This window comes from Meriones unguiculatus, chromosome 7 (genome assembly GCF_030254825.1).
Source record: "Meriones unguiculatus strain TT.TT164.6M chromosome 7, Bangor_MerUng_6.1, whole genome shotgun sequence".
Lineage (NCBI taxonomy): Eukaryota > Metazoa > Chordata > Mammalia > Rodentia > Muridae > Meriones > Meriones unguiculatus.
Genome location: NC_083355.1, coordinates 42,844,792 through 42,859,713, shown reverse-complemented (window position 1 = coordinate 42,859,713; position 14,922 = coordinate 42,844,792). Strand labels below are relative to the sequence as shown.

The window sequence follows — 14,922 nt, the reverse complement described above, 5'->3', positions numbered from 1 at the left end:
CAGCACTGCTGTCATATAGCCTTTACCTCCTCCTGCTTTCTCAGACCAGAAGCACAGCACTGCCATTAGTTCCACAGTGCACACTTCCTCTTAGGAAGACTACCCCCAACCTACACACACACACACACACACACACACACACACACTCAGTTTATTGCCTAGGGCAAGACAACTGATAGGTAACATCTATCAGGATCTAGTTAATGGATAATCCAGTTTCTTGGCTATAGAGCTGTCATGTTAGGATAGCTAGCAGTATAGACCTGTAACAGCAATCCTGCTGGATAGCCTTGTCCCAGCAATCCACAGCTACGCAATGCTCCCAAGCCTACTAAATCATTTTGACTTTTTCTCTTCTCTGTCCCTCTGCTTAAAATAAATTTGCTCTTACCACTTGGCAAAAACCCGCTAGTTCAAAAGCATTTCCCAATCCTATAGTTATTTCTTCCTCTGATGCTTCTTCTCTGTACTATACATAACTTTGTTCTAGCCCAAGTGAGACAATTTACATTTGTAATGGAACTTTCTTCCTGGTTACAATGTGAAACATCCAAGGATAAGAACCAATTTTGTTTATTGGCTAGACGTAAGATATTAGCAGCTGATATTGAATATATGAATACACAAATGAGAAAAAGTGAATTGCCTGCCTAGCCAAAAGAAAAGCCTAAGTATTATTTTCAGATCTTAGGGTATAGCTTCTGAAAAAACAAACAACCACAAAATTCTTTCAACTTGCTAAAGCTAAAATGTTACTAACACATAGTCCTCAGTTGTTGGAAATGCATAGCTAGTTGGTTCCAAGTCTTCACCAAAAACAAATCTAACTAGTTAGCCACTCCAGTCACTTGATTTGCCTGATCATCCAGTCCCATTTTGTACCTAGGGCATTTATGCTAAACAGCTGTGATTAGGCATGGTTCTTGACCTTAAAAAACCTTACAGTGTAACGGTGAGAGATAAATGAAGAACCCACTTGGTGATGCTACAATAAAGATACACAATTAATTCATAGACTTGGAGGGAAACAGTTATTGCCAGGCAATAGAAGAAATACCATGGCTGACATCTGAAACCAGCTTTGAAGATCAGTGAAGAATATGCAGCAGGGGAGAAGGACCATCCATGATGATATAAGAGAACAAACAAGTCGGGAGAATGATAAATGAGTACACAATATTAGAGCATGTGCAAAGTATACGGAATTGGGAAGCTATTGCTTATACTCTGACCAGGCCTTTTTTTTTTTTTTTTTTTTTTTCACAGCTGTGGACTTGGTGCTTATACTTTTTCCAGGCTGTGTTAGTTGCCTTTCTCATTGCTATGATCAAATACCTGACAGAAAGCAACTCACATTTTTAAATAGATTACCATCCATCATGGTGGGGAGGGCGTGGTGGTTCTGAAGTTACAGGAGCTTACAACAGCTGCTTGTGTTGCCTGTCATCAGGAAGTGGAGAAAGACAAATGCTGATGCTTGTCAGGATTTCTCCTCTTTCCTCTTACTCAGTCTTGGATCCCACCACATGGGAGGGTGCTACCGCATTTAGGTTGAGCCCTTCTTTATTAAATATCTCTATAAATGCTTTCATAGAAATGCCCAAAAATGTGTCTCCTAGATTATTATAAATCCAGTCAGGAAAACAATGGAGAATAACCATTACAGTGATGACCTATTTCTATATGCACATATTAAACAGGTTTGTCAGAATGCATCAGTCTTTCAATCAATAGTTAATGGCTCCTGAATATGTCTAAATGAAATGCACATTTTAGGATTGCCTACCATATTGTTTTTTGGTCAGTTTTTTTCTATCAAGAAATAATCATACATTATTTAAAATCTGCTTAACAGATTTTAAATAAAATCTGAAAATACTGAAAATAAAATGTCATGACCACGTGTGTATGTGTGTGAGAGAGATGATGATGATGATTATCATCATTTAATTAATTAGTTCCCTTCTGTAACAGAAATAATTTCACCCACTACAGAAGTAAAAGTTATCCTACACTTTTCTCCTGGTATTTAAAAATATTTTTATACTTATTTATGTCTTACGTGTATGAGTGCTTTGCCTGCATGTGCATCCCATGTGTGCCTGGTGTCTTCAGAGGGCAGAAGAGGGTGCCAGGTCCTTGGAAATTGGAGTTACAGATGATTGTGAGCCATCATGTGGGTGCTGGAAATCGAACCCCGGTCCTGTGCCAGAGGAATGAGTACTCTTAACTGTTTCCTGTGCCAGAGGAATGAGTACTCGTAACTATTTCCTGTGCCAGAGGAATGAGTACTCTTAACTGTTTCCTATGCCAGAGGAATGAGTACTCTTAACTGTTTCCTATGCCAGAGGAATGAGTACTCTTTCCTATGCCAGAGGAATGAGTACTCTTAACTGTTTCCTATGCCAGAGGAATGAGTACTCTTAACTGTTTAGCCATCCCTCTGGTCTTCTGGTGATGTTTAATATTCAGAACAAGTAGGTTCTTTGTGATTCTTTTTTCAGTAACAAGGTGTGATGTTATGTGACAAAGTAGGTGGTTAAATCTGATGCTTATGCTTGTTAGAATAGAATGGTGTCAGTAACCTTTTGGATGCTACTATTGAAACTGCATTACCTGATAGTTATTTTATTGAATAAGCACTGTTGAATCTTTGCATTTTGGGCTGTGAACTTTGCAAAAATAAATTTATTTGCCCACATTCTCCTTTTCTTTTAAATCTGTTTTACCCTAAGACCTTCAGTGCTTTATATATCAAGTTGTTTTGTGGGTGCTTTATATTTTTTTCCAAGTACACTGAAGAAGCAGCAAATACTTCATTTGCCTAGCTCCTGAAATAAGAGGAAAGGTTACTGTGTTTACAGATCTCACATTTGAAACACTTCTTTGTCTTTCTCTTTTTGCGCCAGATGTATTTTCCACTCTTCAGTGCTACCTTAAAGTGTAGAAGTCATAAAGAGAAGTTGCAAAGGGTATTATTTTATTGTAAACATGGAAATGTATAAGCTTTCTTTTTTAGCTCTTCCCCACCTATCTTGGGGTATAAAGTCAGATTCTCATATTAGAAACAGCTAGTTATAATGAAAAGATAAAACTGAATTCACATGATGACTCCACTACTGATTAGCTTTGTACAAGTCCTGTGAGGTTACAGTACACAGGAAATGGAAGGACACATAAAGTACATAAAGTACTTGTTGAGCACATACCAGTGCTCAATAAGTGGTAGTTAGGCACTGTAGATATAGATGATTTGAGCTTCTTGTGTTTTGTAAGAAAATACCATGGATATTTTTGCTTCACATATTCTTTTTGCAATTTCCATGAATAGAAAACTCCTTCAAAGAGCTGAAAATAATTTGAGGTATGTCTCTTTGAGAGCACTCATTTTACAAATGAGGGCAAACATACAGAAACAGTAACAACCCACAAATATATGGGTAACCTTTTTAATTAACATCAAAGCAAAGCAAATTGAGACCAGAAAAAGATCAAACAGACTGGCAGAAATTGAAGATCAGCAAAAAATGATGATTCTACTATCATCTTGGACTTAGGGCAACTCATTGAAATCCTACTTCTTACTGGTAGGAATATAAGTCAGCACAACCACTTTGAAAAAGACCACTTGATGTTCTTTTATAAAGTTGAATTTTTATAACCATATGGCTTCACTTGTTAATGTATATTCTGCATGTAGACTAGAAGAGAGTGAAAGAGTGGATAGCAATGTCATGTTGGCAAAATTGTAAACAAGCCAATCTAAGAAAAGTTCATAAACTTTGATGTAATTACATAAATGAAATCTATGGACTCCTCAGTAAAAATACATGAGGTAAATAAGTAATCTTATGAAAATTATGTTTTCAAAGAGCAGGTGCCCAGCATGTGCAAGACCCTAGGTCTGAACCCCATATTCTTCAAAAGCAAACAGGCAGGAGCCTGTCAGAGGTGTCCTCCGAGGCTCTTCCTAGCAGTGCCTCAAAACAGTTGCTGAGACTCACAGTCAAACATTGGTCAATGCATAGGGAGTCTTGGGGAATAGTGGGAAGAGAGAAAAGGACCTGGAAGTGACAGGAGCTCCATAAGAAAAACAACAGAGCCAACTAACCAGGGCCTAGAGGGGTTTTCCAAGACTGAAACATCAACCAAGGACCATGCATGAACTGGACCTAGGCCCCTACAAAGATGTAGCAGATGGGCAGCTTAGGCTTCAAGTGGGTACTCTAGTAAGGGAATTGGGGACTGCATCAGACATGGACTCACATGCTAGCTTTGAAATCACTTTCCCCTGGCGTGACTGCCTTGACAGGCCACAGGGGAAGAGGACACGTTCAGTCCAGATACAACTTGATGAGGGTGGATGGGAAAGGGAGCTCCCTTTTCTGAGGGGAAGGTGGGGGAGAGGGTGAAACTGGGAGGGAAGAGGGTATGGGCTACCAGGATGTAAAATGAATAAAATAAATAAATGAGAAAGAAAAGAAATATATATTGGGAAGAATACATTGTTGTTTTTAACAAAATCTCAATAATTCAATTTTACCAATAAAGACTTGGGAGCCAGATGTTCAGAGAGGCAGAGAAAGCACCCAGCTGACCTTCCTCCTCAGCTGTCCCTTCTTCTCCATGCCATCTCAAAAAACCCTCAAACTCAGTGTCCCTTTCTTCTACTTTCTGTGCATCTCTCTATCCATCCTTCTGACTTCTTCTTGCTTCCTGTGGTTTTTTTCCTATGTTCACTCCCTGTCAACTGGTTGCTTGTTCCACTTCTTCACCTAAGGTTAACTTTGTTTTATCCTTGTTTACAATACTCAAACAGAAAGCTCTTGGATTAAAGGTGTGTGCTAGGGTTAGACCCCACCACTACTAGAAACAGGTTTTTCCAGTAAACAACACAATCGTGTGAGCAAATATCCTGCAACAGTACATACATTGTAATATAATTTAAAGTCATTGAACAGTCAAAGCAAATGATACATTAAGAATATAAAGCCTGTAGATGTTGGTGCATGCCTTTAAGACCAGTACTCAGGAGCCAGAGGCCAGAGGATCTCTGAGTTTGAGGACAGCCATGACTACAGAGAAACCCTGTCACAAAGAAAAGCAAACAAAAAACCAATCTATGATGACAACAAAAGAATATAGGCATGAATCTGTAAGATGATTCAATGGGTAAAGGAGTTTAACTCCAAAACTGATTTCCTGATGGTTGGATGTGGTGGCTCAGACCTGTACCTCACTCAGCACTTGAGATTAGCTGAAGTAAGAGCAGTTCAGTGACTTCAATGCCAGCATGAACTATAAAGCAATATATCTGGAACTGTATCTCAAAAAAAGTGAAAAGAAAAAGAATAGGTTGGTAGATGGGCAGAATGAATAGATAATGAAAGAAGTAGAGAAAAAATGTTAATGGTAAAATCTAAATAGTGAATATACAGGTTTACTTTAAGGAGCATCAGCTTTTCTATGTATTTGAAATATTCTTACAATAAAATTGAGTGGAAAATAAGAAAATTATAATCTTTAGCATGATAACTATATCATGAAGTAGGAAAAGAATGGGAAATAAATAAGAATATATAAGAAGGGTCTGGAGAGATGGTTCAGAGGCTAAGAACACTGGCTGCTTTTCCAGAGGTCCTGAGTTCAATTCCCAGCAACGACATGGTGGCTCACAACTAACTATAATGAGATCTGGTGCCCTCTTCTGGTGCACAGGTGCACAGGTGCACATGCAGACAAAACATGGTATACATAATAAATAATAAAAAAATCTTTTTAAAAAATACATAAGAATAAGTAAGATACTATTCCAGCTCTTAAGTGGAATAGTGTTCATTTTACTATTTTACCTCATTACTTAAATATGTTTAAGTACTCCATTATATAATATTTCATTTAATAAAAATATGGGAGGAATACATCAGAATTTGAGGGATATTTATCAGTAATAATAATAACAACAAAGTATTGTTTATTAAATCATATCCCCCAAATATCTGTTCATTAAGTTCTTTGAGCACACTGCGTGTCCGTGTCCGTGTCGGCGCCCGTGGCACTGTGCGCTCACATGCACACAGGTGAGCCCGTTCAAGCCTATGTGTGATTGTGCTTTGTGTGCGGTGGCCGGAGTTGGACCCAGGAGTCCTCCTCTATCACTTCTCCACCTTTTTTGAGACTGAATCCCCCACTGAACCTGAAGCTTACTGGTTTGCTAGACTGGCTACCAAGTTCCGAGGATCCCCCTGCCTCTGTCTGCACGCTGGGATAAAGGGTGTCTGCAGCCATACTTGACCATTTTTAGTTTTGTAAGCTTTCAAGGTTCTGTGTATTAATTCAAAAGATAGTTCATTTCCATTTCAACACCTTTTTCCCTAAGTTCTAAAGATCATATATTCTGACCCTAAAACCTACTCTACAGCAAAGGCTGCTGTGCCTACTGTACCCTCCTTCTAGGAATTGAATCTCTGCAGTGTTCTTTCTCTAGCAGAAATAATAGCAACGATTACTTTAAAATCAATATTAAAAATAACATAGGCATAAAAGTTAAGAGTTGGCCATGAATGGAGGAATGGAGGTGGAATAATGAAGAGGTAAATGGGGATCAACTACAGAGTGTAGGAGATCAGTGGCAAACAGCACACTCATTACTTGAGATTATTTTTCTCTTACTGCTTCTGTGTTTCTGTGTTGGGCAAAAGCGATAACAGAACAAATAAAAAATTAAGAAGCAAATGTAAAGGAAAAAATCCTCATAGTGTTGTTAATTCTGTCACCTTTTCTCACTTTTCCACCATCTGTATCCTTGACTCTGGGAAGGTCTGTGTATAATAGAAACATAACTAATTTCCAGTGTAGGCCAAGAACAGGTAAATCATAGTTTTCAATTAGGCAGAAGGGAGTACGCTTGTGGTTTTCATTAAAGCATCACCCTGTCAGTTTCCTTGGACAACTATTTCCCTTTTGTGAATTCTGCTTTCTTAAGTGATAAAACATTTATTGAGTTTAAGTTTCCATAAGTTAAGACCCTATTATTTAATGTGTCACTAAAAGACTAGTTTTTATTTATAGAGCGTATGTGTGTTTGTAAATGCATGCCACAGTACACGTATGGAAATCAGATGACAACTTGCAAGAGTCGGTTGTCTCCTATCATCTCATGCTGTCAGGCTTAGGAGGAAGGCCCTTTGCCCACTAAACCATTTCACTAGTCCTGATTCCATGTTTCTTATTTTTTATATAATTTATTTAATTTTATTTTATGTGCAATAGTGTGGAGGTGTCGGATCCCTTAGAATGTGTGTTACAGATGGTTGTGAGCTGTCATGTGGGTGCTGGGAATTGAACCCAGGTCCTCTGGAAGTGCTCCTAACTGCTGAGCCTTCTCTCCAGCCCCTCCATGTTTCTTATCATGCTCATTTATTCTGTTACATGCTCTAATCTACAATGAATATACACCTATCAACCCTTTTTTTTCCAATTTTAAAGTTTTATTTATTTGTGTGTGTGTGTGTGTGTGTGTGTGTGTGTGTGTGTGTGTGTGTGTCAATGTGCACCTCTGAACATAGGTGCCCATATTAGCCACTCAATATGGGTGCTGAAAACCAAACTTAGGACCTCTGCAAGTGTTACACACTTTTAACCACTGAGCTATCTCTCCAGCCCCCTATTCCATTTTTATAAACTTTGTTACTTGGCCACAATAAAACAAAACTAGAGGGCTGGAGAGAGATGGCTCAGAGGTTAAGAGCACTGGCTGCTCTTCCAGAGGTCCTGAGTTCAATTTCCAGCAACCACATGGTGGCTCACAACCATCTATAGTGAGATCTGGTGCCCTCTTCTGGCCTGCAGGTGTACATGGAGGCAGAACTTTGTATACATAATAAATAAATAAATCTTTAAAAAAGAAAAAGAAAAAAAAAACTAGAAATCAGTAACGGGATGATCTCTGAAAAAGAAAAACTAGAAATGTTTACAAACTAAGCAGTAGACTTTTAAATAGCCTATAAGTCGAAGAAAAAGTCAGAGGAAAATTTCAGTGGTTTGAACTGAATAAAAAGGGCACCACGCTCTATTGAGATTGTGGTATGCAGCTAAATTGCATTAAGATGCACTAGAATTCTATAAAAGTCTCAAACAAATTACCAAAATTCCACAAGACTCTAGAAAAAGAATTCCACATGTGGACATCCAGCTAGAGCAGCACCATTTGTTGAAGGTGCTTTCTTTTTTCCATTGTATGGTTTTGGCTGCTTTGTCAAAAATCAAGTGCCCGTAATAGCCAGAACCTGGAAACAACCCAGATGTCCTTCAATGAAGAAATAGATACAGAAATTGTGGTACATTTAGACAATGGAACATTACTCAGCAATTAAAACCAAGGAAATCATGAAATATGCAGGAAAATGGTGGGACCTAGAAAAGATCATCCTGAGTGAGGTATCCCAGAAGCAGAAAGACACACACGGTATATACTCACTTATAAGTGGATACTAGACCTATAAGATAGGATAAACATACTAAAATCTGTACACCTAAAGAAGATAAACAAGAAAGAGGATCCAGGGTAAGATGATCAATCTTCACCTAGAAAGACAAATGGGATGGACATTAGAAATAGGAAAAAACAAGTAACGGGACAGGAGCCTACCACAGAGGGGCCCTGAAAGATTCTTCTAGCAGTGTATCAAAACAGATGCTGAGACTCATAATCAAACCTTGGGCAGAGTGCAGGGAACCTTATGAAAGAAGGGTAGTTAGTATGACCTGGAGAGGACAGGAGCTCCACAAGGACCAAATATCTCTGGATACAGGAGCTTGTCTGAGACTGTTTCTCGAACCAAGGACCATGCATGGATATAATTTAGAACCCCTGCTCAGACGTAACCCGTGGCAGCTCAGTATCCAAGTGGCTTCTCTAGTAAGGGGAACAGGGACTGTCTCTGACATGAACTCTGTGGCTAGCTCTTTGACCTCCCCACCCTCCGTGGGAGGAGCAGCCTAGCTAGGCCACAGAGGAGGACATTGCAGCCAGTCCTGGTGAGACCTGAGAAGCTAGGGTCAGATGGAAGGGGTGAGGACCTCCCCTATCAGTGAACTTAGAGAGGGCAGGGAGGAGATGAGGGACAGAAGGTAGGGTTGGGAAGGAATGAGGGAAGAGGCTACAGCTGGGATACAAAGTAAATAAATTGTAATTAATAGAAAAAATTAAGAATTTAATTTAAAAATGGGGTACAGAGCTAAAAAAAGAAAATGTTCAAATTTAAGACATGTTATTCAGACAGATAGCTATTTTATTCTCACATTAAAACAAGCAAAAAACAAAACAAACCTTTCAGCCACAGTTTCTGAATATAGACTGTATGCTCATTAATCTTTCTAAAATCTATGAAATTATTTTGCATGACAAATATTTATTGGCATATTAGTCTTATATGTAAACTATCTACAAATAAATATTGATAATAAATCTGGTTCTTACTTTTAAAAAAATCAAGTTATCCATAGGTGTGTGGGCTTATTTCTGGGTCTTCACTTCGATTCCATTGATCAACTGCATGCCAATGCCATGCAGTTTTTATTCCTATGGCCTGTAGTACAGCTTGAGCTCAGGGATGGAGAAACCTCCAGAAGATCTCTTATTGTATAGGACTATTTTAGCTAATCTGGATTTTTTGTTTTTCCAAATGAAGTTGAGAATGTTTCTTTCAAGGTCTTTAAAGAATTGTGTTGGTATATTTATGGGAATTACATTGAATCTGTAGATTGCTTTTGGGAAGATGGCCATTTTTATTATGTTAATCCTACGGATTCGTGAGCATGGGAGAATCTTCTTCAATTTCTTTCCTCAGAGAGTTGAAGTTCTTGTTATATGGGTCTTTGACTTGGTTGGTTAGAGTTAAACCATGATACTTTTTATTTGTGTAATTTTTACTTCTTTTGAAAATAGATTTTTTTCATACAATATATACTGATTATAGTTTCCTCTCACTACTCCACCCAGTTTCTCCCCACTTTGCCTCCCATTTGTATCCACACCCTTTCTGTCTCTTGTTAGAAAACAAGCAAGCATCTAAGTAATAACAATAAAACTAAATAGATCAAAAACAAATCAGAGTATGATAGAACAAACAAACAAACAAACAAAAAAAAAAAAGAGCCAAAGAAGAAGCATAAGAAATGTATATAGATGCAGAGATACACATATTCACACAAATAGGAATCTCATAAATACCCAAAACAAGAAGGCATAATATACACACAAAGGACCTGGGGAGAAAAAAGCCCTGACTCAACATGAGCTATAGAACCTCCAAAGATGTGGCTGAGTTTGTTCTGTGTTGGCCAAATACTGCTACACATAGGGTCTACCAGAAAGAGTACTTTGTTTTCCACTTGCCCTTTCCTCTCTCGGATCCAGTCTGGTGTGGACCCTCGAAGGCTATGCAAGCTCCCACACTCTCTGTGAGTTCATATATGCACCAGTCTCATGTTTAGAAGGCCTTGATTCCTTGGTGTTCTCCATCCCCTTTAGGCCAGGCATGGTGGAGCACACCTTTAATCCTAGCACTCAGGAGGCAGAGGCAGGTAGGTCTCTGTGAGTTCCAGAACAGTCAGGGTTACACAGAGGAACCCTGTCTCAAAAAAAAAAAAAAAAAGAAAGAGAGAGAGAGAGGAGAGAGAGAGAGAGAGAGAGAGAAAGAAAGAAAGAAAGAAAGAAAGAAAGAAAGAAAGAAAGAAAGAAAGAAAGAAAGAAAAAAAGAAGGAAAGAAAGAAAGAAATGTACTGAGTGTGTCGTCTGCAGTGCCCGGCACACCGCGAAGCACCCAGGAAGTGGGTGGTCACTCTGTGGATGGCACTGACTGGTGATTCCCGTGAGCACTCAGAAAGACTGCTCATTGCGTAGGTTGTTCTTTGTGGATCAGAAGCTTAGGTCATTCTTAGGATGTTTGTTGGCGGTAATGTGATGAGAACTAATTTTAGAGTACCATAATAATAGAGAACATATTTGGCTGGTTTTCAGAGGTAATTGTTTTAATGAGTAACATTTTGTTTTCAGTGAAATTTGTAAACTGGTGCTTATATTTCTTCCAGAAATGAATTTTAGTGTTATCAGTCTCATTTAGTACAAATCATTTTTGTTATTGTTGTTGTTGCTGTTTTGAGACAGAGTTTCTCCGTATAGCCTTGGCTGCCCTGGACTCACTTTGTAGACCAGGCTGGCCTCAAACCCACAAAGATCTGCTGCCTCTGTCTCCTGAGTGCTGGGCTTACAGGTGTGCTGGGATCACAGGCATGCACCACTACACCTGGCAACAAAACATCTTTTATGAAGAAAATTTACTTTAAATGCAGATCAACATGAATGACCTATCTCTGCATAAAAGGCTTAGTAAAATTTCGCTGGCTCGAAGACCATTTTAATTTTTTTCAATTTCTGTTTATACAGGAGGCCGACAGTGGGGAGGAGGAATGCCGGTCACAGCCCAGAAGGTATGTTTGTTCATTTCATCTTATGGCATTTATGTCGTTGTATCTTTTCTTTAAATCTTTTTAGTCTTGCTGGATTAGTCTGCTCCTGTTTTACAAGATGCTCCATTGATACTTAAAAAAAGAGAAGAAAAGAAACTTATGCCTTGTGTAGTGATTCCCACCTGTAAATCTGTGCATGCAGGAGGCTGTAACAGACTCTGTCTCAAAAGCAAACCAACAGGGACGGAAAGATGACTTAGCTGTTAAGAGTGCTTGTTGCTATTCCATGTGAGCTGCCCTATGTTGGTGCTAGGAACCATAGGGCAGCTCACAACCACTTATAATTTCAGCTCTGGGGCATCTGAGGCCTTTTTCTGTCCTCTGTGAGCACACATGTGGCGTGTAGGTGAGCAGTGCACACACACATCAATCAGTAAACAAACAGGCAAATAAATCTTTTTTTAAAAATATCTAAACACCTTTAATCCCAGCACCTGGGAGGCAGAGGCAGGCCAATCTCTGAGTTCAAACCCAGCCTGGTCTACAGAGCCAGTTCCAGAACAGCCAGGGCTACACAAAGAAACCCTGTTGCAAAAAAAAAAATAAAAAATAAAAAATTAATAATAATAATAATAATAATAACAAATATAAATAAAAATCTAGATAGGGGTATAAAAGATGACTCAGTGTTTAAGATCATTGACAGCTCTTTCAGAGGACTGAGATTCAATTCCCAGCACCCACAATGGCAACCCAAATGGCAACTGTCTCTTAACTCTAGTCCCAGGGGATACAATACCCTTTTCTGGCCTCTGAGGGCACCAGCCACTTACATGGTGTACAGATATACAGACAGACAAAAACCTATACACAATTTAAATTTTTTTAATTTTTAACTTTTTAAGATTAGATAAATACTATTTTTAAATGAAAGTACTTTAAGAATCCAGTTACTAATTCAGAAAGATTTCAAATGATAGATTGCTTTTAGATGATAAGGAAGGCTAGTGTGGGTTCAGTTGGGGGCTGAAGATGTAGCTCAGTTGACAGAGTCCCTGCCTAGCATGCTTACAATCCTGGATTTGATTCCTGGACATTGGTGGTCTACACCTGTAATGGAAGCACTTTGGAAGTAGAGGTGGCATGATCAGAAGTTCCAGGTCATCCTTGGACAACTAGCTAGTTTGAGGCTAGCCTATGCCATGTAGGGAACCCCTGTCTGAAAAGTTCTAGTCATTTAAGTGTTAACCAAATTTATATCCTATGAAGTCAGTGAAATGATGAGCCATTATGAGTGATATATACAATGGGGTATAATAAGCATCCTTATTATAGAGACAGTAACCAGCTGAAGGGACTCTTATTCAGCCATAAATAATAACGGGTTGGAGAGATGGCTCAGAGGTTAAGAGCACTGGCTGTTCTTCCAGAGGCCCTGAGTTCAATTCCCAGCAGCCACATGGTAGCTCACAACCATCTATAATGTCAACTAATTCCCTCTTCTGGCAGGTGTATACATAAAATAAATAAATGTTTAAAAAAAAAGAGTAGGCAAAAAAAATTTTTTTAAGTAAAATTATGTCACTTATAGAAAAAAAAATGCATGAACTGGAAATCTTCATGTTAAGCCAAACAAGCTAGATGCAGAAAGACTGTGAATCTAGATTTTAAAAATAAAACATTAAGGTAGAAGGAAGAGTGTTATGGAAGGGAAATAGGGTGGAGCAGGGACAAGAAGAAGGAATATGATCAAAGAAAGTTATTTGCTTGTATTAACTATAAAAATGAGATCAATTGTCTCGTACAATTAATGTATGCTAAAATAAATAAAAGGAAAGAAAATAATAGGCATTTGTTACTGCTGACATCCTATAACTTAAAATAAAACCTCGTTTCTTTAGTAACTGAGGTTATTGGCAGCATTTTTCTTGTCGTGACTACCATATACATTTTGGCTTAAAGCTAAATTTCTCACTTCTTTATCAAATAGCTGGAGTAAAATCTCACTTTGCCTAAGACCAAGAGATAGAAAGAAACTAAGTAAACATTTTAACAGAAGCCTTGTAAACATTGCTCTCATTAGGACTGAAAAGAATACAGAACCTCCATATGTTTTCTCCTGGATCTAATCTAAAGATCTCTGGGTTAATCTCAGGCTTTACATATTGCCTTGGCATTCACTAGAATAATTTTTATTTCAAAAGAATTACTTAATTATGAGACACTAAAACTAATATTTACATCACTGAACTTTCAAATCATGAAAAACCATAAAGACCTGCTTTAAAGCTACTAATAATAATCCATTAATAGGACCACATATTTAAGTTTACATGAAAAACGTCATTTGCACAAATATGAAGTTAAAGAAAAACCTAGTAGTCCCTATTTTAAAATATATAATTTATTAGTCTAATTTCTTATCTGTAGTCCTTTCCAGGCTGTTTTTAAGTTAAATAATCTTTATCTGACTCAATCAAAGAAACAAAGAAACTTTCTTCCTTACAATGTTCCTTGTAAATGGACCTTGTAAAGATTAAGTTTTATGTCTTTGGCTACTGTAGATCATTCTGGCATTCTCCATCAATTGCCGTAAAATAAACCAACAATGAGTGTTTTCATTTGACATGACTCAACTCATCAGTCTGTGGGCTCAAATGTAGCTTGTAGAAGGAAACTAAATAGTATATATCCTAGTTAGTAGAATAAAGGCAGTCCCAAACTATTTGTTTTGTTTTTAATTTTTTAAGATTTATTTTATTAGGCCCAGTGTTGCTGGTGCTGGTGCTGCTGGTGGTGGTGATGGTGCTGGTGGTGGCAGGCAGCAGTGGCACACACCTTTAGTCCCAGCACTAGGGACCCAGAGGCAGGCAGATCTCTGTGAGTTTGAGGCCAGCCTGGTCTACAGAGAAAGTTCTAAGACAGCCAAGGCTACACAGAGAAACTCTGTCTCAAAAAAACCAAAACATCTATTTTATTTTATGTGATTAGGTATTTTTCCTGCATGTGTGTAGGTGTACCCACTGTGTGGCTAGTACCTCATGGATGTCAGAAGAAGGTGCTGGATCCGCTGAACCTGGAGTTACAGATGGTTGTAAATCACCATGTGGGTGCTGGGAGCTGAACCGTGGTCCTTTGCAAGATCAACAACTGCTCTTAACCATTGTTTTATCTCTCCAGCTCTATTTCAACCAAATGCCTATGTTAAGAAAGCCAAGAGTTAAATGTAATCTTCCAGTGTACCTATGAGACACTGTGGTCAGGCCAGGAATGTAGCTCAGTTGGTACAATATTTGCCTAGTATGTACAAAGCTTTGGGTTTGATCACCAACACCATATAAACTGGGCATGGTAGCACTTACCTGTATTCCCAGCATGGGAGCTCACTCTTTTCTTTTTGACAAGGTCTTATGTGTAGACCTTATTGTCCGGGAACTCATACAGATTGAC

The 14,922-nt window shown here is 38.4% G+C and overlaps 1 protein-coding gene across 1 annotated transcript in view; it reads left to right on the top strand.

The window, feature by feature from the left end:
* Positions 1-14,922, top strand: part of Ssh2 (slingshot protein phosphatase 2) — a 238,593-nt gene that overhangs the window by 95,679 nt on the left and 127,992 nt on the right. Inside the window, exon 2 of the mRNA XM_060387250.1 lies at positions 11,450-11,493. Coding sequence (XP_060243233.1) covers positions 11,450-11,493 — 44 coding nt within the window. The remainder of the gene's footprint in view (positions 1-11,449; positions 11,494-14,922) is intronic.